Genomic DNA, 27448 nt, shown 5'->3' with positions numbered 1-27448 from the left:
CTCATTTTTCTTTCCCCCTGCACCTGACATTTATTTATTTATTGATTGTTGCTGTGTTGGGTCTTCGTTTCTGTGCGAGGGCTTTCTCTAGTTGTGGCAAGCGGGGGCCACTGTTCACCGTGGTGCGCGGACCTCTCACTATCGCGGCCTCTCTTGTTGCGGAGCACAGGCTCCAGACGCCCAGGCTCAGTAGTTGTGGCTCACGGGCCTAGTTGTTCCGCGGCATGTGGGATCCTCCCAGACCAGGGCTCGAACCCGTGTCTCCTGCATTAGCAGGCAGATTCTCAACCACTGCACCACTAGGGAAGCCCCTGCCCCGCATTTTTTTATACGGATTAAATTTCTAGAAGGATGCATAAGAAACTGTTAGAAGAGAGGATCTCCCTGGAGAATGACCTGTTGACTTTTAAAGTCTGACTTTTCCCTCTGTTCTCAGGAGGGAAAACAGAATTCTGGGCCTGTGGGCAGCTTTTTTGTCAGGGTTTGGGAGGGTTCTGTGAGAAGAGAACTTTAAAAGTTTAAGTAGGGCTTCCCTGGTGGCGCAGTGGTTGAGAGTCCGCCTGCCGATGCAGGGGACACGGGTTCGTGCCCCGGTCCGGGAAGATCCCACGTGCCGTGGAGCGGCTGGGCCCGTGAGCCATGGCCACTGAGCCTGCGCGTCCGGAGCCTGTGCTCCGCAACGGGAGAGGCCACAATGATGAGAGGCCCGCGTACCACAAAAAAAAAAAAAAAAAAAAGTTTAAGTAATGGTACAAAGCTTGGTAGAGGGCATGGCAGCCCTCAGTGGGATAGCCTGTGGTCTCTTCTTTTGCTCCTGACCTTGCAAGGTAACTTACCTCTTAAGACTTTAGTTTCCTTAGTTTATAAAATCAGATGAGAAAGCCCACTCTTGCCTTTCGGTAGAGCTGAAGTAAGAATGAACGTTAAAAAAATGAAAAAAATCCAAAAAAGGTTAAAAAAAAAATAGAGTGAGTGTCTCCAGGGTGTCCTTGAAGACAGGTATGGAGGTGGCTGGGGGAGCTTCGTGGTTTTCTTTTGTTCTGTAATCGTCCATCTCTGTGATGAACTATGGAGAGCTTTACTTAGTTGTTGGATTTGATATGAAATTAAAATTTCAAAGCTTGCATTAAGAGAGTGATGCATGTTTTGAATCAGTGTTTGGAAGTTATGGAAGGATGAGGGATAAGATGTTGATGCTGACTGAGCATCTTAGACCTGAATTTATGTGAGCAGCGTTTAGGTTTTGCAGGGAGGGAATGGTACCAAGATAGTATGCTGGGCAGGATGTCACAACTGCCTCCTTCCGTGGTTGGCCCACCCTCCTGTGGAAAGCGGGGCTTTAACCCTTTCCAAAGTGCTGTCTTAGTTCCCATAAGGTGTGACTCAGGCACTTCCTTGTTTGAACTTGTTATGACCAGCATGTATTGTGTCTATAATTTAAATGTCTAAAATATGCGTTGAAAATACTCCTTTTAGGTGGTTGTAGGTGAGATTCTCTACTATAAAGAAAAGAAGTGCTGTTAGTTGAGAGGATTAGGAATAAGGTGATTTTTCTTTTTTTCCCCAAATAGCCTTTTCTTTCCTTCTTTTCCCTTCCTTTTTCCCCTCTTTAAATCATATCTGTGTCCAGAGATGGTTGAGGATGATAGGCCTCCAACCTTTCCCTAATTTCAAGGGGAAATTGGGGTCATGCAAAGACAGGCAGTACATTGATGGACAGTATCTACGAAGATACCCAGTAGTCAGGGATTTTGAAATTGATTTGCTTGCTGATACAGGTGCACCCACGTGAAGCAAAATGCAGAGTTAAACATTCAGAGCGTTACCTCCGGGCCTCCTTTTTTAAAAGTTTCACTGTTAAGATTGGGGGCCAGATCTAATTGAAAGAAATGGGATTTGTGTGGAACTCTTCAGGAGTTTAACTTTATACAAAGTAAATAGACTTGTGAAAAGGATTAATCCAAGAAGACAGACTTTTTAAAATAGCTTTACCACTGCCTCCTTTCTTTGTGTGTGTGTGTGTGTGTGTGTGTGTGTAAGTGTCTTTGGAAATAAGCAGGATGTGAGGAAATCAGAGAACCCTTACGAACGAGATAGGAAAACACTGATCATTTCCTGCTGTTTAAAGCATGCCCAGCTTGCTGAGCAGTGGAAGATGTCACCGACACTTTTTTTTTTCTTGGTACGCGTGCCTCTCACTGTTGGGGCCCCTCCCGTTGCGGAGCACAGGCTCCGGACGCGCAGGCCCAGCGGCCATGGCTCACGGGCCCAGCCGCTCTGCGGCATGTGGGATCCTCCAGGACCAGGGCACGAACCCGTGTCCCCCGCATCGGCAGGTTGACTCTCAACCACTGCACCACCAGGGAAGCCCTCACCGACACTTTTAAAACAGGTGAAGAATCTGTCGCTCAGCAATAGGACAGATTTTTTTTTTTTGCAAAGAACACAGATGAGGCTAAGTATGTGACAACTGCTGTGGAAAGTGCCTGAGGCTGAGTCCCCGTGTCCCCTCCACCTCCACTGGCAGCACTTTCCTGTGGAACTCAGCACAGCTGATGGAGGGCCTTCTAGGGGAGAATTTGGTTTGGCTTCAAAACAGCAATCAAAGAACTTAAGACACTGAGTCTGGAGTAGTTGAATTACACTCTGTCTTTCCATACTCAGTACCTTCTCTTTTGCTTTGAAAAATTGTCATGGCTAGAGAATGAAGTTAAGGATCGTCACTGTGGTTTAAAATATATTTTACACCTGTGGCTGGCCCATGTGTGCCTCTGCCTTGTGACCTACACGTATGGAGTCACTTCTGGAGTGACACGCTAACAGTCAGCAACCTTCCCTTGACCACCACCCCCAAGCAGCGCCACAGAGACCCTGGGTTGGCATTCTGCGATTTCAGCGTGGCTGGGGTCCTGGTTGGAAAAGAAAGCATCCGTCTTGGCCCCAACTGGCCTTGGGGCCAGAGCCCTGTTTCAGCCCCAGGCTGAGTCCTACCCGTTCAACGGAGAAGCTTTTAAAAGCACTTGAACAGCTAAAAAGTACTTTGGCTTTTTATTTGGGGTGGTCTCTGGTCTTTATACCTGGGGATGAGAAAATGAAAATAATGGTACGATTCCCAGTCATTGTACATAGCTGTTGCTTTTGGAGTCGGATGATTTAAAACAACAACAACAGCAAAACAAAACCTGAAGCAGCCGCATAGCGCAGGGAGATCAGCTGGGTGCTTTGTGACCACCTAGAGGGGTGGGATAGGGAGGGTGGGAGGGAGACGCAAGAGGGAGGGGTTATGGGGATATATGTATATGTATAGCTGATGCATTTTGTTGTACAGCAGAAACTAACACCCCATTGGAAAGCAATGATACTCCAATAAAGATGTTTAAAAGCAAAACCAAGCCGAACCTGAGCTTTGGTTTCTGCGAGGTTTTTAGTCGAGGTTTCTGGAGGGATGGCAGTGTTTGCTTGGACACAACGAGATGCACCATTCTGAACTAGGTGTTGAGAAAAGTGATCAGATGCGTGCCTTCTAACATGCAGAAAAGGGTCAGAAATTACCTGGGGAGGTAGGTTTCAAACATCTTGTGTTCTCTTTTACATTGAGAAGAGTTTCTTTTGCCGTTTGACCAATGTGGGTTCAAATTCTGGCTCAGCCACTGACCCTAAGTGACCTTTTAAGTTTAAGTTTCTTATTCCTCATCTGTAAGGTACTTTCAGTCATAGCCTGTGAGGACTGAATGGGAGAATGCACAGTATAATCCCTCCTGTGTTATATGTATTAAACAGTAGCTACTGATGTCATTAGTGGTTTTACAAGAAAGCCCATGGACTTGGAAATCAGAGAGGTTTGGCCTTGAATTTCAGCTCTTTGGGTAAGTTGTCCATCCTCCAAGATCTTCAATTTCTGCTTCTATAAAATGGAGACATAATGAGTGTCAAAGGAGATAGACAACATATGGGGGCCTGGTGCACAGTCGGCCCTTAGTAAGAGTTTGCCCCTGTTGTGTGGCAGCAAGTTGTAGAGCATGCGTTGCCCTGATCACAGTTCTAGAAGGAAAAGTCTTCACTACATGTAGGAAAGATAGACTTAGGAATGACAGAAATACAATTGTTGCAGTTGTGTCCGACAGGGATGGAAATTTACCCTTGATGAATCATTTTGGGGAAAAGATTGGTGCATAAGGAAACCATTTTTTAAGCTCCCTTGCTCTACTCATGAAGCAGTGATGTCAGGCAGAAAGGGTAGTTAAAATGCAAAGTGATAGACTGCGCCAGTGGTCACCTTTAAAGAGCTGTGATTTCCCCTACACGAAGTGCAGTTTCTGTCTAATGCTTTTTAAATTAAAGAGGTGACTGTGGGCAATCTCATAAAACAGCCAAATTCCAGGATATGGAGAAAATGTGAGCATTAAGTAATTGTGCCCTGGCGCGCTCATAGAAGGTAAAAATATTGACTGAGCAAAATAATAAAACACCACTCCCGCTCTGGTTGTTGGTGACCTGAGAATCCCAGGATTGAGGGGTTAAGAGCAAGATGAGCATGGAGATTTGTGGCAACAGATGGCAGAAACCTGGGGAGGCTCCCCAGTGGGGGTTCAGACCTGCCCTGGGGTGTGGGAGGGAATCTTTCCTTGAGGCTTGCCCGTCTCCAGGCTGTGGACTTCCTTCCCCTCTTCCTGGCAGCGCTAGCCCTCCCCGCAGCAGAGCCACCTGACTGTCCCTTTGTTGGGTCTGAGCGGAGCCGGAGTGCCTGGAGCACCCCCAGCCCTGCCCACCCCTCCTCACTTGCTGTCAGTTTGTGGGTCCTGGAAACCCATCACCGGCTGCCACAGTCCGTGCTCGCGTGATGCAAAGCTGCTGCCACTCACGCTCCAGCTTTGCAGCCTTCCTTGCTCATCGGCACTCAGGAAGCTCTTGAAATAAGGTGAACAGAGAAAATATTGCCAGAATCTCTCTGCGGATTTTTTTCCCCCAGTCCTCTGATTACACACCCTAAGTGCCGCTATCTGTGTAAATAACCTTTTCTTCCCCACCTCCCTCTCCCCTCTCTGCTCCCCTACTTCCATACTCTTAGGCTCTCTCGAGTGATAAATAGCCGGGCTACTGCTCAGCGTGCACCAACACCTGGGAATAATCATGCAAAAATAACAGTGAGAGACTGCCGCGCGTCTGTTCTTGACATTAACTTTCCTCAGTTTGACAGGCTGCCACCACCAGCTGTTAGACTTATGGGTCTTTCTTTTTTTTTTTTTTTTTTCCCACTGGAGATGGCTGCTTTCCTGCTTTCCTCTTTTGGGCTCTAGCAGGTTACATCAGTGTCCCGTCAAGATAACAGAAAAGAGCTTTGACAAAGGAACCATTGCTACAACCGGCCAGTTCTCTCTTCTGCTCTTTTATTCCATTTATTGGTAGTATTTGACTAATAATTCCCCACCAATGTTTAAATGGAATATCTGATGATTACTATTTTAGGGTACTTCCCTCCAGAAAGGTATTTATAACTGCCTCTCTTGAATTGCCTTTGAACGTGGCAAATCCTAGCATTTGGCTTTAAAGGGCCAAACCACCTATTGTTTTCTTTTCAGTTCAGGTCTCAAGTATATTTGTAATAATAATAATCATATTGACAATGGCAATAGCTTTTATTTATTGAGGGCTATTCCGTACTGGGCCCTGGGCTGATGTTGTTTGAATGATCTCAGGTAGTAGTCACCTTAGCAGCCAAGTGGTATTTACATTTTACAGATGAAGCCACTGGGTCCCAGACAGATCAAGCATCTTGCCAAAGGTTCTTAAAGGTTGAGATGGATTCCAACTCCAGAGACTGATCCCTGCCCCGCACTGTCTTCTACATGCTGTTTTTTGCGCTCAGGCCACCATGGACAGCCCCTTGGATGAGGTTCTGCAGCGACACTTGTAATTTTGCTGGATTTGTATGTTGATTTCTGCCACAGTCTTGCCCACTCTTGTTTTGCTAGTGGCGCCTGACACACAGCAGGTGTGTTAGTAGTTATTTATTGGGTGGACATGTGATCGAGTTGAGGCGAATAAAAGACTTTGCGGGGAGCAGTGCACAAAAAAAGAGGTACAGCTAGAGACGAGTAGCAGGAGATTTTCTAGAAGTATAGGACTCATCAGGGCCTGCTATAAAGTGGGGCTGGATTAAGCCGGTGGACGGCTGCCAGATGCCAGTGTATGAAAGGAGCAGTATTTCCTCAGGCTGAGCTTCTCAGGGTTAAGCCCTTTTTCTTATACTTTTAACACACTTTAACCGCCCTTAACCATGCATTTGGAGAGGATTATAGATTTATGTTAAACATAGTAGGATATAAAAAGGAGCTTTGTAAGAGTGGATGCAGGGTTAGAGAACTGTAATATCAGACCAGGGACTTCCTTTTTTCTTTTTCAAAGTCATTGTTTACTGAGCTAAGCACAGTGCAGAGCTTTCACTGGGCATGAATTATCTCATTGCGTCTTCACCACGACCCTGTGCAGGTTATTGTTATTCTTATTCCCATTTCTTAGGTCCAGACATTGAGCCTTAGAGTAGCCAGGTCATTTGCTCAGGATCCCACGCAAGCAAGTACCACCAGGGTCAGGATTTGAATCCAGCACAACCCGAGGTTTATCACTACCCAAGTCCAAGTGTATGTTGCTTCCTCCCCGGACGCCCTCATGGGAACTGTTGCTACTCTCTGTCTTAAGGAGCCTCACTGGGTGAAGAAATTACGTTTCAGTGTATGATCAGTGAGTGACTGAGAAATCAGGGTGCAGTGGAGTTGACCTTTTGTATAAGGCAACAGTACCTGTTGAAGATCTTTCAAAATCCTGAGTTACATATGGTGTCATGTGACTGTGTATTAGCTACCGTGAGATACACAAGAGAACCAAAACCTTTTTGAGGGGAACTTCTCCCACTGGGGGTGTTAGCTGGTAGAAAGAAATAGCCGCACTCTGAATTATTTCCCTTTCACCCCTCTTTTGTCTCTAGTGTTAGTGTATGTTGAACCCGTTCTGTGAAGGTCCTGCTTGGAGGATGCTGCTCTTTTATGCTTACCTGGGCTGCCCCTAGAGATGCTTAATTACCCTTGCACACAAACAGATATGGGCCACGGTTTTGTCTACAATGAGTAAGTTGGGTTAGATGAACTTCTACCGCCAACGTTCTGTGTTCGTCTCGGAAAAGCTGGAAACGCCAACTCACTGCTTGTGCCTGGGTAGGTCACTGCAGGCTGAGGGGAGCTCAGCCCTGTCAGTTGATGCCACGAGGAAGGTGGGCCGAGCATAGCACGTGAGCCAATTATTTTGTTACGAGATCGTGGAAATTCAGACTTTTCCCTAATTTTTTGTGTTGGTCAACAAATGAAAAGGTTTTTAAAAGTAGCATACCTGCCAAATAAAACCTGCCTCTGGGAGTAGCTATCATTCCCCACCCCTTTTCCAGTTGGTGAGCTCTGGGGAAGAGGGACCCCCAGTAGACAACATGGGAGGTCTTTGTTCTCCACTCCAAATCCTGAAATCTCAAGGGAGAAAAGTTCCCTTTTCTACTCTCACTGATAATTATGATCGGGTACCTGTGGGAATGGGAGTTTTGAGCTACATGGAGGAAGTGAGTACAGTGGAAAAACTAAGAGAAGTTCACCTGTGCGAGTCAAAGAGTTGAACCTTTAAAACTATATTACCTATTGAGTTCTCCTATCAAGTTTAAGAGTTTTAGACTATTATCACATTGGGGGGCTGTTTATGGTTAAGTTCATATTTATAGTCAAACTTCTCTGAATCTTACTTTTCTCATTTTAAAACAAGCATGCGGGGCTTCCCTGGTGGCGCAGTGGTTGAGAGCCCGCCTGCCGACGCAGGGGACACGGCTTCGTGCCCCGGTCCGGGAAGATCCCACATGCCGTGGAGCGGCTGGGCCCGTGAGCCATGGCCGCTGAGCCTGCGTGTCCGGAGCCTGTGCTCCGCAACGGGAGAGGCCACAACGGTGAGAGGCCCGCGTACTGCAAAAAAAAAAAAAAAAGTAAATAAAAAAAAACAAGCATGCGGGCTTCCCTGGTGGCGCAGTGGTTGAGAGTCCGCCTGCCGATTCAGGGGACGCGGGTTCGTGCCCTGGTCTGGGAAGATCCCACATGCCGCGGAGCGGCTGGGCCCATGAGCTGTGGCTGCTGAGCCTGCGCATCTGGAGCCTGTGCTCCGCAACGGGAGAGGCCACAACAGTGAGAGGCCCGCGTACCGCAAAAAAACAAAAAACAATCAAACAAACAAAAAAAAAAACCAAGCATGCACAGGGCTCCAAGGTCCCTTCTTTAAATGTCATCAACTGAACTGTTTTCATTGCATTTGAATTGTGTTAATGGAAATAAGCACAGTTAACTTGCTGGTAGGCCCAGGATACCATGGTCTCTCCCATCAAGCTTCTAGTCTCTTTAGAAGCTTCATCTTTGAAATTACACAAATATCCCAAATAAGTATGTGAGTGTGTGTGTATCTCTATACAAATATATTCATAAGCAGACTTATACTGAAATAGGGATTTGGTCTAGAAATTCTGTTTTGAGAGGATTCGTCATCACTATTAGAAGGCCAAAGAATACATTTTCCAGTTGAGGAACATGGGCCTCAGTGAGGTTAAATGATTCTCCCAAGTCACAAGCTTAATTAATGTGGGAGGTGGAGCCGAAGTCCTGGTGTCAGCACACCCTATCCCTATAACTTCTGTTGTACATGTTGCCCCAAGGTATCCTGAAATTCAAAATTAGAGAGTTGGTACTCTCTGAGACTCCTCACCTCTTTTATTTTATTCCAGTTTCTTGTTTATCTAACTGAAGCTATATTTGTTCTCTTGGAATTAATGTACACTGTCGATCAAGGATATAAAGGATATCTTGAGAATATTGTTCCATTTTGTCTTTTCAGTTTACATGTGTAGCACCAAATTACAGTTTACAACTAACTGTACAGATGAAGAGGTTGTTGGGAATCATGCACAAAAAAAATGTGCAGTATAGCTGGTTTATAATTTTCCTTGGTCTTTTTTTTTTTCCTTTTTTAAATTCTAGAAAGTGATTTCAATCTCATGCAATCTTTTAGTTGAAATAAAGACTACAACGTTGCATTGGCTCCCCCTGCCCTCCTTAAATTTTCTTCCTCAGAACCCCTTTCTTCATTTGTCAGCTCAGTTTTAAAATAGGAACTATCAGTGTGAACTTTGATCCATGTTAAGCTGCATTTACACAAAAGCATAAATCACCAGATCTGGGGTTTGGGGCCGTTAAATGCTTTCCTTTCTTGGGATCTGTGATCAAGAAGGAAGAACAATAAAAAGCATGGAGCAAAAGGAGTTTTATGGCAGCTTCGAGAGCAGGAAATTAAGTTTCTTTAGTGTGCAGTTGGATGAAGGGCTGTTCTATTGCATCTTGGATCACTCAGGCATGTGAACGTCGCTGTATCATTTTAGTGAAATGCAAACTGTAGAAATAGTTCCTACAGTCATATGAACAAGGAACCCACCCAGATGACTGCTTCAGCTGTTTATCTAGGAGCACACTTCCTCATATGACTTCTCTTGAAATACACTCTTTTTGTGTGTGTGGTTTTTTTTTTTTTTTTGACGAACAAAGACTATATAATATTATGTCTGTAGCCAGACGTGGATTTCTTACAAATGTTAACTGAGAATATATAAACAGACGAAGATGGCATTTTACCAGAACAACCTTCTCTGTGTCCTTTTTACACATCTAATTTGTTAGCCCAACTGATAAAACACATACGGTATCATCTCTTGTGTGTAGGTGGTGTCTCTGTGCAGCCTGAGGACATAGGTGATCTGGAATCCTGGTGCAGACGTGCTGTGTGTTTGGCTCTTTCACATTTGATAACCTGTCAGCAGGGCCAAAGCTATTCCGTAGCAGTCACAACAATGGTTAAATGGGCGGAAGGAATGAATGAGTCTGTTGACCGTCTACCTACTTAGTACATGCATAGTCTTTGGTTTCATTATGGCCTGACTCCTAAACTTTTTGTGGTGAAGGATTCCTTTGCTTGCTCTCCTCAGGATCGGGGTGCAAAGGAATTATTGTACCACAAGACCTTGTCTTGGCTGTCATTTCTCTTTTCGGACATAGAGAGGGCTGCTGAGTCTTGGTCCAACTCATCAGGAATCTTTGTTGAACCACTAAAGGATTTGTGCATTGGAGAAACTCAGATTCTGTTGAGCACACGTGTTTATTTCTCCATTTTTATGAATTCTGCCAAACTTTGCAGTAGAACACTTAGTTAAAAGTTGATGCTTAATACATGCTAATAATATCCAGTTTCTGTGTTTCAGTGTGTGTAATCAAATTTATGTATTTTATATATTTGGCAGAGTAGTTCATCTATTTTAGTAGTGATTTAATTCATTATGGTTTATAAAATACTTTGAAAACAATTTTAGTCCATCTCCTGTACTTGAATGGCCAGTGATGCCTATATAGGTATTTATTAGAGTTTCTCCTTTGGAAAATACTGTAGTGTTGAAAATACGATTTCACGACAAGTGGGAAATAGTCTTCATTTGGCAAAGCATATTTCATTCACGTCTCTGGAGGCTGAAGGTTGTTAATTGGTGAATTTAGAAGGACCTTGAAGGCCTGTCTATAGCACAGGAAGCTAGAGCTCCAATGTTTACCTTGTGTGTCATGAAAAACGAAAATGCTTATTTCTATTCTGCTTTGTATTTTGGCACCATTAAAACACTCAAAGCGTATTATAATTGCAAATGGCATTTGGAATGGTGATGTATTCTGGAAGTGATGTAAACATATTGCATTGAAAAGAGCTCCGAGCATGCAGCACCACTGCAGTAAGCCTGTCTGTCTTTCAGGTTGACCCCCTGTTTACAGTGCCAGCACCACCGCCGCCGATTTCCAGCAGTCTCACGCCTCAGATTCTGCCCTCCTACTTTTCCCCATCTTCATCCAATATTGCAGCACCGGTTGAACAGCTTTTGGTTCGGACTCGTTCCGTGGGTGTCAATACGTGTGAAGTTGGAGTAGTGACAGAGCCAGAGTGTCTTGGGCCCTGTGAACCCGGGACCAGTGTGAATTTGGAAGGGATCGTGTGGCATGAAACAGAAGAAGGTAAATACAATTTATTTTTATCTATTTTCCCATGCCCTCTTCCTCATGATGTATGTGTGTCCACCTGTAAGGGGACTTTGCTGTGTGGTATTCAGAGAGGAGAGAAAAGTGGTTTCTATGCTCTCTCGATTTTTGTTGAAATAAGAGCTATGTTTCTCTTTTTGTTCATGGCTGCTTTTACATTCATGGTCAGTCTGGTGTACCTCAAATTGGTTTTCCGCTTTAAGCGCTAACTTGGAAGGCCTGTGAGAAGCAGGGTGAAGGTTACCCTTTCTCCTAGGAGGTGTCATGGAAATCAGAATGGGACATAGATCTCAAGTTCATTTCCTTTTTGGTTTGCTAACAGATCTGTCTCTGTGTGGGTGTCGTTGTGTTGTTGAGGCTTATATTTCCCTTCTGAATCGACACAGGGTTCCTGCATTGAGCAGGGGCCATTGCTGTCACGTGACGGTGGCTGGTTGGTGCTGAGAGCTAATGAAACCAAGGTCAAAGGCTTGAGCCCCATTTGGGCCAGTCGGTTCTTTTCTATGGCTGGAAATGTAGCACCTTCCCGGCCCCTTAACCCAGCAAGCCCTCTGGCAAGTGCTATTCATTAGTCACAAGAGAACCCAAGGTGCAAGAGAAATGGATCAGGGTGAATGTCTCATTGCTGTTGGAAATACACATCAGGTGTACGTCGTACTGACAGTGGATCCAGACCATGGTCGGCCACATCTCACATCTCATATGATCATCAAGTAGAGCGTGTTTCAGATGGCCAGTGTTCCTGACAGAGGCCAACAGATAATTACAAACTGAATATCAAGGAGAGAGCTGCATTGCTCCACGGGGGAGTGAGTAGAGGACAGCACATAAGAAAGAAGCATGGCCCGGGGTGCACCATGGGACCAAAGGAAAATAAAAAACACAGGGGAAACATTTTTTCCTCTGAGCTGGATTGGTCAAGGATAAGGAGATGACTGCTGTCGATATCATGGTCTTTCGGGAGAGGAGTTCAGAGCAAGAATAAGGGTAATAAGAAGGATCTGAGACACAAAATCATTGTTTAGGTTCCTCTATATCAAGGGGAAGAATTGAGGGCTGAAACTCAAAGCAGAGGAAGTAAAATATATGCTCAAGAGGCTGAGTGGATGGGAAAGGAGAATATATTGGGGGTAATTGTTGGGGAAGAAATAGTTGGGAGAAAATAGTTAAGAACAGTGACAAACTAGGGAATGAGAATTAAAAATGAAGACTGAAAATCAGGCGACAGGTGTAAGCACAGTGGTCGGAAGGCAGAAAACAGCCCAAGCTGTTTCAAGATAGGAAAAAAAAAAAAAACTTAAGGGGAAAATATTTGAATTCTACATATTACATTGAATGTACTCTTCTTGTAGGATGGCTTTGGTAATTCGATTAAAAATTTTTGTGGATAGCATCAGTAAGGAAAAAGCAAGATTGAATTATGTAAGAAGCAACCAGAGAAAGGGAATGAAAGCAGTAGATACGGGGAGCTCTCTTATTTGCTCAAATAGAACTGAGCAACCGTTAAAATTTACTCTTGGTTTTAGAAATTTGGGGGGTTTTGGGGCTCCTCCCTCTTTGTACTTTTAACTGGAAAGCCATTTAAAACAGAACTACACAACCACATTGGGAGGAATTGATGTCAGAGGAGCGGGAATTAAACCTCTCCCGTCTTGCTGGCCTGTTTAGACCCTGTTCAGTGCAAGAGGTCCATGCGGGGAGATGGCTTCTCCCTCATTGCCCGTGGGTTGTGCACCGTGCATCTTCCCTTAGATTTTCCCTAGAGCAGAAGTAGGTGGATAAGAGCTTCAGACTGGCATCTTGGAGAGAAAAGTATAGAAAAGGCATCAAGACATTAATAAGGTTAATTAGTAGAGATGACTTTCAGGAGCAAAAAGATTTTGAAAGAGTAAGGCTTAATTCCCATCAACTTGAAAATCAGATTTTCTTGTAACTTGGATAATTGACTCCTTAGGGTGGAGCACTGTCTTCCCTTTCCTAGATATGACTTGGTGCCCATCTGTATAAGGCTTGTCGTGATTTTATTTATTCCAGCAGGTGATAGGACAGGTTCCCGCAGTGTGACCTTCCTGCATGGTAGATGTTGTAAAATTAAATTAAAAATGAAAGATCCAGAAAGTTTGTCATTCTGGAACAGCTACAAGGCTTGGGTTATTTTTCACCGTGCTTAGGAGTCTGCTGGGTTTTGCCTTTTAACCTTGGCCTCTAATAAAAGATGGGATTATTTAGGGGGGAAGAAATCTGTGTTTAAAAACTATAGCAGTACATGAGTTGATCAAGAATTCTGATACTCTGGGCATGTGCTTAGAGAGCTTTCATCATCATTATTATTTAGGAGTGATGTACATAAGCCCTCCCCATTTTCCTCCTGTTCTCTGAAAATCCGTCTCCTAAGTCTGATGTAACTGCTCTGATCCACTGTGATCCATGCATCCCTGTGGGTGGCTTCCCTTCATTCATACGGCAGACCAGTTGCTTTAGAAGCTTTTGAGGCACAGCAGTGGAGCCCTCAGCAGCTCCAGCCTCCTTTGAATTGCCTCACATTTTCTAGGATTTGGAGTATGTGGATATTTACTGTGGTGACAAGAAGGAGGTGGAGCTGTTAATAGAGTTATTCTTGCTGAATAAACTAAACTTCTGACCTCCGTAGAATTTAAGAACTCGCCTTAGTAGAGGCCTGGGTCATTATATGTGTGTTTAATGTGTAACCATTTTCAAGAGCATTCCGTTTGCATTTTTTTTTGGTACAGTGTGTGTTTAAAGCTCTTGTACCGATTTAAAAATTAAACCCACTTGACCATTAATTTTTCCCTTTCGGGAAAAACAAAGAGAGAAACAGAACAAACACATTTGGAGCCACTTATTTGGCAGAGCTAAAAAAAGATGGATTTGGGGGGAAGTGAAGGGAAAGTAAGCTGTGGCTGTTTCTAGTATAAGTTTTCCCTAACAAAGAGCATTTGTAAAACTGTCAGTTGCCTTTGACTAATGTCTTATAGATTGAGTTGAATAAAATCTCTTCCTTCGTATTTTTGTTTTGAAGATACTGTATAACTGGTCGTGTTTCTCACAGACCCAATTTATGTGCATTCACGCATATGTGAAGTGTGTGTGTGTGTGTGTCTGTGTATGTGTCTTAAGATCCTAGAAGTCTTAAAAGCTCCTATCTGCAGTCTTTGGGGGGAATATTGAGTGTACTTGTAATTTCGTTGGAAGGTGGTAGGAACAGCAGAACTGGAATACGAAATCCCCACTAGGTACCTAATTGTTTCTTATGCTTGGAATTCCTCATTTGAGGAGTGTTCTTTTAATCCCACTTTCCCGCTTGTATTACTGCCAGTCCATGAAGTCCTGGTTGCCTAAGAACCAAACTATGCTTCGGAATAAAGTGTTAGGAGAGAAGTTCCCTCTGGAAATAATTAGTGGGTTTCAGATCATGCTTAATAGTAGAGCAAAACTATTACTGCATTTGGATGTATAGTTATTCTACTCTGATCTTTCTTCTTTAAGGTGAATGCATAGGAGCAATGACGTATTGTACAAAATTACTCGCAGATGTTAGAAAGAATTTCCTTAGCATTTCATTCCTGACATTTGGGACACACATGCCAGTGTATAGTTATTTGTTTGAAAATTTGCTCTTTTGGGGAGGGAAAAACAAAGAAAACATGGTGTATACAGCAATGTATGTAAATACCTATGTGTTGAACTTGGCTTTTTAGCTTTCGAGAATGTGTTTTCCTTTTGATTCTTATTGAATCCTGTTTCTTACTGGGTTTTTTTATTTTTTATTTTTTCCCACTCCCAGAACATACTTGTTTTGGTTGGGTCCATTATTCATTGTTATGACTGTTGTTTACCACAGCTCTGCCATTCTGTCCTTAGGCAAAGCCACCGAAGAAAAGGAAGTGAGAGAAAGAAAACTGGTGTTTGCCAGTGATAGTGATGTCCTTTTAAACATCTGTAGGTTAGAGATAAGTGGTTCTCAACTTTGTGCCTGTGAGTCACCTGGAGAGCTTTTAAACCATGCTGATGCCCAGGCACCATTCCCAGGTATCTCCATGGTCTGGGCTGGCAACTTGGTCTGGTTTGGTGACCTGCCATTGGTGTTTTTTCATATGTCCCCAGGGGCTTCTAATGTGCAAACAAGAATGAGAACCATTGTCTCAGGGGAAAGAGGGGATGTCCTGGCCGTTTGCAAGCTGCTCAACTTTTTCCCTTTAAGGAAGTCACATGTATTATTGTCTCATTTTCTCAGGTATGACATGGACAGACACCTGCCATGTTTACCTTACAGGGTAGATAATGTCTGTCAAGATGCTGTAGTGTGACAGGTGAGCATAGCTGTTTAATGACTGTGCTAATGAGAAAGAGGGTTCAGCTTTGATCCTGAACATGAACTCCGTATAGGTTTTGAGGGGCTTAATGCACAACTAACTGGTGTACCGCTCGTCCTAATTTATTAGTACGGTGGGGTGGACCTTAGTTTGTTTCTCCAGTGAGCCAGACACTGTGACTTCATCTCTGTGTGGTCTGCTGAGTTATTTTTGAAATAGTTCAGAAACCCAGAGTATTAAGGAAAGTTGATAAAAGTAGCAAATAGAAGACTGTACTCAGAAAACATTGAGAGTTTTCAGAGGGGTTGATGGGAGTACAAATGATGACTTATGAGAAAACACCTAGTGTGAGAGGAAGAATGCTTGTTTATGTCAGGTCCTTCACCTGATGTTCTGTGTGTTTTCTGAGGAAAGAAAAGTGATCTTGAGAATTCATGTTTGGATTAGAGAAGTAAATGATTCTTTTTTAAACCATCAGAGATGTTCTTAAATTCTGCTTTTTCTGCATCTCCAAAGTCATAAAGAGGATAGTGTTTGTGCAGTAGAGGGAGTTTCAAGCTAATTCATTAAAAAGCAAATGATCTACATAATTGACCACCGATCTCATTTTTGGTATTGTTATTCCTATTCTGCAGTACTTACTTACCAATCTTTTTGAAAAGAGAACATTCTTTTTAAATCTTGATTCAAGAGATTAAGTATTAATCCAAGCTTACTTTGTATTTTTAGTAACTGAGCATGGAGTTGGTGCAGTACTTTAATGATTGAAACACTACTGTTTGTTGAGATAGTTCCCAGTGATCTTATAAGTTCAGCTTTGACTCACAAGGGGAATAAGATGCCCACTTTCACTTCTGCATTTCATTACCTGCCATACCAGTGATGATTACAACTGTGCAGTGATGGGGAACTTTAAGATGGCTGATGGGCAGGCTCCCTATCAGCACTGTGCTCAGTGGAGATAAACCAGCCCCTAGGATGTGAGTTTGGCAGGTGAGTATAGTTGTTTAATCACTGAGCTAATGAGAAAAAGGGTCTAGCCTTGATCCTCAGCATAAATGCCACAGAGGTTTTGAGGGGCTGAAAGAACTACTAGTTACTTCCACTCTGTGTATCGTGCTGGGCATGCTTGCTCCCCCGTCACCTTCCCGGGCCATCTTGCAGTGGTGGTTGCTGATGAAAGTATGGATTGTTTCTTGAAATTCATCACCATTGGTGGTAGAGCAGCTCAAAGGATGCCCCTTCCACAGTGTACAAGTGCTACTCATTTTCACCTGCAAAAGGCAGCCCAAATAGAAAATCAGATCCATATGTTTGCTGGACCATATGCCAGTTTAATTACCTCTGATTATTCTGTGTACAATGGTGAAAATTTTTTTAATAAACTAAAATTCGTTTGACGATGTATATTATAAACAACTACAAAGCTCATATCACAATTTTTTTTTAAAGAGTACTGAAACTAATGTTAGCAGCTTCATAGAAAAATACAGAAGGTAAAAATGGAGGCGAGGTCTTCTCATAGTAGACACTCAATAAAGATGTGCTGACTGAAGGAGAGAGTAAGGAAGGGAGGAGGGAAGCATTGTCTGGGCCATTTTCCTGAGTTTTGCTTTATGCTTTCTTGGACCTGTTTTATGCTTTTCTGATGAGGTAATGTGGCCAAAATCTGGATATGATGAGTGATTGTGCGTTGCTGGAGAGCCATAACACAAGACAGTCACTTCACCTCTTGTTATTGTGAAAAATAACCTGCTATCAGGTAGGATTCAGCTTAATGTTTTTGGATCAAACATTTGTTCTTTTGTGTTATTTGTATATGTATTTTGGTGGTGACATTAGGTGTTAAGTAATGAAGTGGTAAGTTTCAAACTCACTGTATTAAAGGCATTTTGTTTCCCCTTTTGGTTGGTTGATATTGCAGCTAAATATAGTCCTGTATGTGAATACAGAATGTAAAACATTTTAAACTAAACTTTTCTTCGGACTAAGGTGTATATAGTAAAAGATTTAAGAAGTTGTCTTACAAGATTTGTGGGTGTGTGGTATTGTCCTGTGTGCTTGTTTATCTTTTCCCTGTAAAGGAGTTGGTAAAAAAAATCTGAGTCTTAATATTATAGTGACTCGGAACTGAAGATACTATTTTCTAATTACAAAATTCACACAGTCTCATGGGTTGCAAAGAATAGCTGTTGGCCCATCTGGATTGAAATATGAATTAAAATATTCCATTGACTTTTTAAAATACAATTTTTTATAGCAGCTTCTCGAGCTATAATTTACATGACATACAATCCATCCGTTTAAAGTGTAAAACTTGATGGCTTTTTAGTGTATTCAGAGTTGTGTAACCATCACCACAATTAATTCTAGAACATTTTCTTTACACTCCAAGAAACCCTGTATTCATTAGCAGTCACTACCACTTACCCCAGTTCCCCATTTTGTAGACTTTTACATCTTTGTCCTTACCTGATTCTTTGCTGTTTTTATGTGTAAATATGCGTGTTTTATGGATAAGAGAAAGGCTTGTTGAGCATTTACTCTGTGCCAGGCACTGTGCTGGGCATGCTTGCCAGGTAATTTCCTTCAGTCCTCAGGACAAAATCCAAAGTGAGCTCACTCTTATTATATTTTATTTTATTTTTTAAAATTTTTATTGGAGTATCATTGATTTACAATGTTGCGTTACCATGTTTTAAAAGAGGAGACTTAGAAAGGGATTCACCTGTGCAAGGCAGCACACCTGGTGAGGGAATTTGAACCTATAGTGGTTGGACTCCTAGAGCCCTTGCTCTTCACACCTCCTCCTGGGTGTTCTGGATTTCTGTCACTGCTCGAAAGACCCTGTATATCTCTCAAAGTGCTCTTTGGAGAGAGGGAGTAAAAAGTGATGTAATAGCTGGAGTTTTTATTTTTAAGTGTGGAATGATAGGAAATTCTTTATAGGTCTAGCGTCTGATTTTGGCAGGAGTCATTGAATCAGCTTCAGCTGGGTTGCTGTATACAAACCATCCCTTTCATCCCCACTATGCTGTAAGCTTCCTTAGCGCACAAATCCCATCTGTTTTGTTCACTGTTGGATCCCCGGCGCCTGGCACAGAGTAAGTACGCCATACATATTTGTTAAATGTTGAGTAAATTCGCAAAACAAAGTGATATGGTCTTGATACCTGTTTAAGTTTGAATAGTGTCGCTTTCTACTCAGGAATATGCTACTTTTAAATTAAGTTTGGCCTACACAATCTGGAAAATAGAGTTCCAGAAATCTACTTTGTCACTGATTTTCTTTAAAGCCATTATAAAAATCTGACAATGTTTTTATTGTCTTTCAACTTCCAACCTTGCTGTTATTAGACGTATTTCCACAAAAAAGGAGAAACAAAATATTTGGCGTGCTTCGTCCCTTCAATCATTTACATCCTCAATCTGGTTTTAATTTTTTGATTATAAAAGAAATACATGGCTATTTTAAGACATTTGGGGGAAAGAAAGAAAAAAGAAGAAAAAAATCTTCTATGATCTCACTATTCAGGCAGGTACTTCAATTTGTTGATTTCTTTCTTAACTTTTTAAATATCTATTTAAAAAAATGTAATGGAGATCATTCGGTAGTATACTTTTGAATATTTCTTTCTCTTCTTTTAATCTTAACATTAAAAGATAAGCATTTCTGATGTTATTAAAATACTTTCTAAAATATATTACATTGATATAAAATATTACATAAAATGGACGCAAAAGTTTTAAATTCCTCTCATGGCAGCTATTTACATTGCCTCAACTCCTTAGATAGCTGTCGGCACTGCGTCTTTGTGCATGAAGTTTTTGTATTGTTTTATGGACTTGTGAATATTATGCTAGCATCAGTTTTCAAGAAGCAAAATTGCTGAGTCCAGGACACAGGCGTTTTTAATGCACTGGAAGACACTAACCACTTAACCACTTTCCCAAAAGGTTGAACCGGTTCACACTGCCCGGTGGAGTGCCCTCCTCTCTTACCTTTCCCAACTGTGGCCTCAGTGACATTTTGATGACAAAAGGCATGAGGTTGTAAGACCAATGCATAGCTTGCAGTGCCCATATCCAGGGTCCTGTCCTAGACAGAATGGGAATGGGACTTTCCCCTTGTAGTAAATATCAAAATGGTCCAGGCTGAGAAGGCAGGTGTGCAAGTGAAGTGATGTTCCCAGGAGAGCATGCCGCCGGGGCTTTGCCTGGTGGAGGGCTTTGCTCTGGATGGAGGGAGCTTCAGATTTCACTCCTGCTTGTGTCTAGAATGACATTTTACAGCTTTTTTTTCTCCCAGTGAAAGAAGTTAAAGAGACTTTTAGATCTGAGGAATTCAAACACCCAGGGGAGAAAATTAGCCTGTCAAGCCTCCATTCTGAATTGGGAGGAATCTAAGTCACTCATGTTTCTGTCTCTGCAAACATCTTTCTTTTGGGTTCTTCTTCAGAATAAGGACAGGCGAAGGACAGGATCTTTATAGGAAAACCTTTGCGCCGCATGGTTTGTTGATAACATATAGCTTGTCACTTGCCATATGCCGGCAGTTTTCGGATTTCTCTGTGGCACACTCCAGCCTTGCCCTGCCCCCAGCATTCCATTTCCTCTCATAGCCCCTTCCCTTGGCAGTCTCTGTGTATAGACACAGCAGGAGGAAGAACTATCCAGGTAGTTTTTAAAAGTAATACCTACCAAAGCATTCCCATATGTACCCAGGCCTTCTGTTTTCAGAGAAGTTAGGCTAATATTTCCCAGGCAAAAGCAAACTAAGCTGTAGGGAGAAGGAATAGCATAAATTGCAAAACAGCTGTTCTCAGCAAAGTTGGGAGAATTAGGCTCATGGGCACAATTACAGAGTAACCAGTGAAGTCTGATGGAACAGCCCGGAGACCCAAGAGGGGGGTGGATAAAAAGTGATATGAGGGGCTTCCCTGGTGGCACAGTGGTTGAGAGTCTGCCTGCCAATGCAGGGGGCGCGGGTTCGTGCCCCGGTCCAGGAAGATCCCACATGCTGCGGAGCGGCTGGGCCCCTGAGCCATGGCCGCTGAGCCTGCGCGTCCGGAGCCTGTGCTCTGCAAGGGGAGAGGCCACAGCAGTGAGAGGCCCGTGTACCGCAAAAAAAAAAAAGAAAAAAAAAAAAAAGTGATATGAGAGGCTTCCCTGGTGGCGCCGTGGTTGAGAGTCCGCCGCAGGAGATGTGGGTTTGTGCCCCGGTCTGGGAAGATCCCACATGCCGCGGAGCGGCTGGGCCCGTGAGCCACGGCCACTGAGCCTGCGCATCCGGAGCCTGTGCTCCGCAACGGGAGAGGCCGCAACAGTGAGAGGCCCGCGTACTGCAAAAAAAGAAAAAAAAAAAAGTGATATGAGGTAGGCAAGACCCTTACTGCTCACTTGATAATTGCTTTTAACTGAATAGTAAACCACGAGCAATTATGTACTCACCACACCCATATACATATATTCATTTCCTAATGATGCCTTCTGACTCAAATATATATTTGAGCCACTTTCATAGTATTGCAGTCCTCGGGTGTTAGAAGTATGGCTGTTTCCTTTACATGGCACATGACACATTTGGCAGGCCTGAACAATTAAACAGTTTTGCCCCAGGAACTTTACATTGCTCTGCCAACACCATATAATTAGCATCTCATTTATGTGGAAAACTCCTGTAATTAGCCCTATTATTCTTCTAGAGAAACTGGGGTCCAGACAGTCTAAATAAAGTGACTGTGTACCCTTTCTGGATTTCTAGATTCTACCTAAAATGATCAGCCTTGCCTAGTTTTAAGTCTGTGTTTGTTGATGTATGTGTGGATGAATATAACCAATTATTTTAAAAATATGCTAAAAGGCAAATAAACATTTGCTTGTCAGTTTGAGGTTTTGACTGAAATGTGGGAACTCAATTCGGCTTATAGAGGGAAATGTTTTTTAAAAATTTAATATTCACCAAATATTTTTACAAAAATACCCCAAATGTCATTTTCGACTCCATATTTCCTAACAAGAAAAAAAAAAATGGCCCAGCACTTCCCATGCGTCAGAGGCGGTACCACATGTTCTTCTGGCTCAGTGGGCAGCCTGTTCCCGCCAGCCCTTCAGGGGCTCACACGTGCATCTGCACCGTTGGTATGTTGCCATGTCGATGTCTTCTTGGTATCCACATTGACAGACAACTTTTGAAGGAAGTCAAGTTGAAAGAGCTGACTACGGAGAACATTTAATATGTCTTATTTCGCCTGAGTAGCAGCAGAGACCGACTTGTTTAAAGAGAGCCAATGAAGACTGCTTTCCACCACTTTCTGCAGCTTCAGGAGAAGACCCAGTAGCCCTTCAGGATATGAAAAGCCACCCAGTTCCAGCCAGTGCTCTCAGAGAGCTGCTTCTTACCAGCACCTCGAATATATACATACGGAATTCTTTCTAGTTCAAACAAACCTGTAGAGGGTGGATGCTGGAAGAGGAGAAGAACCATCATTAGGGTCAAGGGCATTGGCTGGGCGCTCTCTGAACCTGGAACCGGGGTGGCTGCAGTAAGCAAGCATGTGAGAGGAGCTTTGAGTTCCAGAAGTCTTCGAATAGTCAAGGGCAGACAAGTTAGGAGGCCGTAGACCGGAACTGGGGCAGGCTGCTTTGCAAAAGCACTAGTGCCACGTTGTTGTCTCTTCCTTAAGACCTCTGCTTGGTAGGGGGACTAAAAGGCATTATACATTCACAGGGAGTTCTAAAAAATGTGAAGTGCTAAGTGAAACAGATGACCCGATTAGGGGAACGGGGGGTCAGTTTTCAAAGAAGCAGAATGCAGTGAGCTACTTAAAATTATATTGACTGCACATTTATCTTCAGTGATTCAGAAGGAGACTGTTAACCTCAAACCCTCAGCCAGTTACTAGAGAATCTCTGAAGTGTATTCCCTCTAGGACATCTCACTTTATATCTGGCTTTTGAATTAAATACCTTCTAAAAGTAAATATCATCAGTCGTACCAGCCCACCTTGCATTTTCTTGCAGTAGCACATTTCCAAGTATGGAATTTCAACAAAGCATAACATATGTTGAGTGTGACCGTTAAGTATTTGAGGCCATGGTTAGCATCACCATCCTCATTTTCTCAAAGCGAGGAAAATGGAGTCTGGGGAATTTATGACTGGGGTGGAAATCAAGGCAGGGTCTAAAGGAGAATCAAGTGCCACAGAGTTCCAGTAGCTTCAGTGATGGCGTGGGAGGAATCTAGTCTTGCCGACATACCCTCACCTCAAGGTTTCAGAAGGTTATGGGCTGGACTGTACTGATCCCCTCCTCTGAGGAGTCATTCAGCTAACCCAAATTCTCTGGGGTCTGTGTTCTGTCTCGTTGATAAGCCCTTTTTTCTTCACGTTTGACTCTCACCCTGATCACTCGTGATCAGTAGAGTCAAGCTTTATACTACATTTCACCCAAGGGAGATGCAGATCTCTGCCAGAGGGGTAGCCACCCTTCACTTGGGTACATTTACTCAGGGTAAACCTTTGCATATTTTGGGAAGTAGAAAGAGAAGTCTGGTGTTTAAAAAGGAATATTAGGGAATTGTCAGGGAGCCGAAATTTGTGTTGTTCATTCACTCTGCAAATTCTGGCAGCTTCAACTTGTTATGATTCAGTGTTTGGTGTCATTGCCCTGTTTATTTCATTGTGATTATGAATGAAAAGTGACAAGGGATAGCAGGAGTGCCAGGCCTGTTGGTAAGCATAATGTGATTGATTAGAACCCAAAAGAGGGTCAGTTTTCAAAGAAGGCAGCCAAAGCCTTTCTTCTATTGCACATGAACTTCTTCTTCTTCTTTTTTGGTTACTTGAATAGTGAAAAGTATTTAGAGTGACAGTACCTGAATAAAAAAAAGTATGTTGAGTGGCTATGTGCCTTTATAGTCCCCCATGATAACTAAACAAAAGGAACATTTTTATACTTCATACAAAATACTGTGTATCAAGATTTTCTGGAAGGGCACAGTTGCATAAATCAAGAAACACCTGTAATATTTTTATTAAAAATTCTCCTTTATCCTCTTGGCTGCAGTGGTTCTGATACCTGTCCATTTAGCAGATTTTTTAAAATGTATTGTTGCAGAACCCTCAAGAGTTCTTGGTGTTGCAGTTCGTGTCGGCTACTAGACAAATGGTTTTTGAGAAAAGATGTGTGACTAAACCACGAGAAAAACAAGATTAAAACATAATGGTGTGATTGCTATTACTTTGGGGATGCTAGAACGTATTGGTCTTAAGAGCAAAGGGAGACTCGTTGAAAGGAAAAGGAAAACTGTGTGACTAACTAATAATGGTAACTTCCACTTCCCACGGTCCCCATTTGTTATAAAAGTGTACCTGTATATAATGAACTAATGAAGTTCTTCGAGAGTGTTTGTTTCTTCTTCAGCTTTTCCTAAAATAGCTCTTGTTCACTGTGAAAGCTAATGTATTTACATAAGCTAAATAATATGATGTAGTTCAGAAATGCCTTTGGACTTGTAGGGAAGCTTGACAAGGTACCAGGGAAAACCAGAACCCTAGAAAATAGCACTAGACCAGGTATCAAGAGAACCGGGGTGTTGTCTCACTTTCCTCCTGTGTGAAAATGGGGGGTGGGGTTTAGAGTACATCCTCTCTTGAAGATACCTGAAGTTTGGGGAGCAAAGGAACATGAATATCTTAGAGTGTTCTTGCCAGAATTATTTTGGACTTAAAGGATCCGGAACAGAATTCTTAGGACACAGCCTTGATGGTATTACCCTTAAATCACCCTCTGGGTTAGTGCCAGGTTCTGTTGAACAGGTAGGGGTGGCCTGAGTCTCCAGAAATGAATCTGTTCACTCATATCATTTATTGAACTTTTAGCAGTTGTGCAGATAAAGTGGAGTCTGGTCTGAGTTTGGCTGACATTTATTTTATGCTCTGATACACTCCAAGGAAGAATGAACACGTTGAAGATGTTATCTGATAAGATTCCTAAAAGGTGGAATCCTCACAATTTCATTAGCAGGTTTCAAGCCCTTGGTCATTTGCCTGCTCAAGGTCCAACAACTTCTAGCTCTGCTCTATCTACAGCTGGTTAAGACTCCCTAAAATGCCCAGATGACTGCTGTGATAATAGAGAATTGATTGGATGCATGAGAGTAAACACATACATGTAGTTTAGTTTAATTTTTCACTTTTTGAAAAATTATTGAAATATAGTTGATTTACAGTGTTGTGTTAGTTTCTAGCATATAGCAAAGTGATTCAGTTTTTATATATATATATATGGTATATATAATGTATATATATCATATATATACATGTGTATATATATTCTTTTTCATTATGGTTTATTACAGGGTATTGAATATAGTTCCCTGTGCTGTACAGTAGGACCTTGTTGTTTACCAGTTTTATGTATAGTAGTTTGTATCTGCTAATCCCAAACTCCTGATTTATCCCTCCCCCACCCCCTTTCCCCTTTGTTAACCATAAGTTTGTTTTCTGTGTCTGTGAGTCTGTTTCTGTTTTGTAAATAAGTTCATTTGTGTAATATTTTAGATTCCACATATAAGTGATATCATGTGATATTTGTCATTCTCCTTCTGACTGACTTCACTTAGTATGATAATCTCCAGGTCCATCCATGTTGCTGAAAATGGCATTGCAGTATTTCATTCTTTTTTATGGCTGAGTAGTATTCCATTGTGTGGATGTGCTTTCCATGTACACTACATCTTCTTTATCCATTCATCTGTTGATGGACATTTAGATTGCTTCCATGTCTTGGCTTTTGTAAATAGCACTACTATGAACATAGGGGTGCATGTATCTTTTTGAATTAGAGTTTTCTCTGGATATATGTCCAGGAGTAGGATTACTGGATCATATGGCAACTCTATTTTTAGTTTTTTAAGGAATCTCTATACTGTTCTCCATAGTTAGAACACCAGCTCACATTCCCACCAACAGTGTAGGAGGCTTCCCTTTTCTCCAAATCCTCTCCAGCATTTGTTATTTGTAGACTTTTTGATGATGGCCATTCTGACTGGTGTGAGGTCGTGCCTCACTGTAGTTTTGATTTGCATTTCTCTAGTAATTAATGATGTTGAGCATCTTTTCATGTGCCTATTGGCCATCTTTATGTCTTCCTTGGAGAAATGTCTCTTTAGGTCTTCTGCCCATTTTTTGATTGGGCTGTTTGTTTTTTGGTTATTGAGTTGTATGAGCTGTTTGTATATTTTGGAAATTAATCTCTTGTCGGTTGTATCATTTGCAAATAGTTTCTCCCTTTCTGTAGGTTGTCTTTTCATTTTGTTTAGTTTCCTTTTCTATGCAAAAGCTTATAAGTTTGATTCCGTCCCATTTGTTTATTTTTGCTTTTATTTCTTTTGCCTTGGGAGACTGACCTAAGAAAATCTTTTTAACTTTTAATCTGATTATACATGTGTATAGTTTAAAAAGCAACATAGTTCTCCGAGGCCCATAACTAACCCAGCAGTTTCTTGTTCCACCTTTTCCTCACCCAGCTCCTCCTTGCCTGAGGCAACTAACTACTTTCAACTCTTTTCATTGATATTTTTCTCTCTATTTTTTTTTTTTTTTTTTTTTTTTTTTTTTGGTACGCGGGCCTCTCAGTGTTGTGGCCTCTCCCGTTGCGGAGCACAGGCTCTGGACGCACAGGCTCAGTGGCCATGGCTCACGGGCCCAGCCGCTCCTCGGCATGTGGGACCTTCCCGGACCGGGGCACGAACCTGCGTCCCCTGCATCGGCAGGCGGACTCTCAACCACTGCGCCACCAGGGAAGCCCCTTTTCTCTCTATTTTGAAAGCAGTTGTTTACATGGCTATTTCTTATATTTCAGTTTTAGTTTTTTTTGTATTAACTTCTTATTATAGAAGATGGTTCAGCTCTCTTACTCCCCTCCCTCCCAACACAAAAGACAGTAAAATGTCTTCTACTGCCTCCCATCCTCCCAATATAGTTATGAGTTATCTATTGCTGTGTAACAAATCACTCCAAAACATAGTAAGTTAAAACAGCGAACATTTATTATCTCATAGTTTCCATGGGCCAACAATCTGGGAGCAGCTTAGCTGGGTGCTTCTGGCCCAGGCTGTCAATCAGTCTGTGGGACTGGGGCCACAGTAAACTGAAGGCCGGACTGGGGCTGCAGGACCCACCTCTCATCTCACTTACTTGGTTGTTGGTGAGCTTGTAATTCTTCAGGGGCTGTTGAACTGACCTTAATTCCCTGCAGTGCCCCATGAGCCTCTCCATAGGGCTGCCCGTAGCATGGCAGCTTATTTCCCCAGCAAGACCCAGGAGACAGCTAGCCCAAGATGGGCTGGAGTCCTTGTATAAATGTTGGAAATGACAGCTGTTCGCTTCTGCCATTTATCCTAGTCATAAGAAGTGAGGAGGTCCAGCTCAAACTCAATCTGGGGCAGGGCATCACATAAGGATGTGAATAGGAAGAAGCAGGGTCTTTAGAGGCCAGCATAGAGGCTGTCCTCCACAAGAAATTTCGGGTTAGGTCAATATCCAGTGTTAACGTTATCATGACTATGCATATATTATTCACAACACAGCCATGTACTATGATTACCCTTCTTTCCTCATCCAGCTTTCTCCCTGGAGGTAATAATTGTCTTATTTTTTGTTTGCCTAATGTTCTATATGCCCATCACTAACTCACCACAAACCATCATGCCAGCATTATAAACTGCCTCTCAATTTGTTGCAGCACATCAAGCATTTCTAGACATTGTATCTTGCGGGGCAGTCTCTCTGGAGTCTTCTGATCTGCTCCGATCTGGTGTGATAGCTCAGGCCTTATGCAGAGGTATGAAAATCAGAGCTTTCTCTCGTACATGCTGAGATTCATTCCATTTGCCCTTGAGGTTGGATACCCTATTTTCTGGGTCTGTGTACTCTTTTCTCTTGCTTTTTTGTCCCTTCATTCTGGTGA

General features: G+C 42.6%; 1 protein-coding gene across 1 annotated transcript in view; it reads left to right on the top strand.

Annotated features, from left to right (window-relative positions):
• ZNF608 (zinc finger protein 608) overlaps positions 1-27448 on the top strand; it is a 106325-nt gene that overhangs the window by 33077 nt on the left and 45800 nt on the right. Inside the window, exon 3 of the mRNA XM_081232609.1 lies at positions 10862-11117. Coding sequence (XP_081088735.1) covers positions 10862-11117 — 256 coding nt within the window. The remainder of the gene's footprint in view (positions 1-10861; positions 11118-27448) is intronic.

The sequence above is a fragment of the Mesoplodon bidens genome (assembly GCF_964165515.1).
Source record: "Mesoplodon bidens genome assembly, chromosome: 4".
Taxonomy (NCBI): Eukaryota; Metazoa; Chordata; class Mammalia; order Artiodactyla; family Ziphiidae; genus Mesoplodon; species Mesoplodon bidens.
This window is presented reverse-complemented; position numbering and strand designations above follow the sequence as displayed.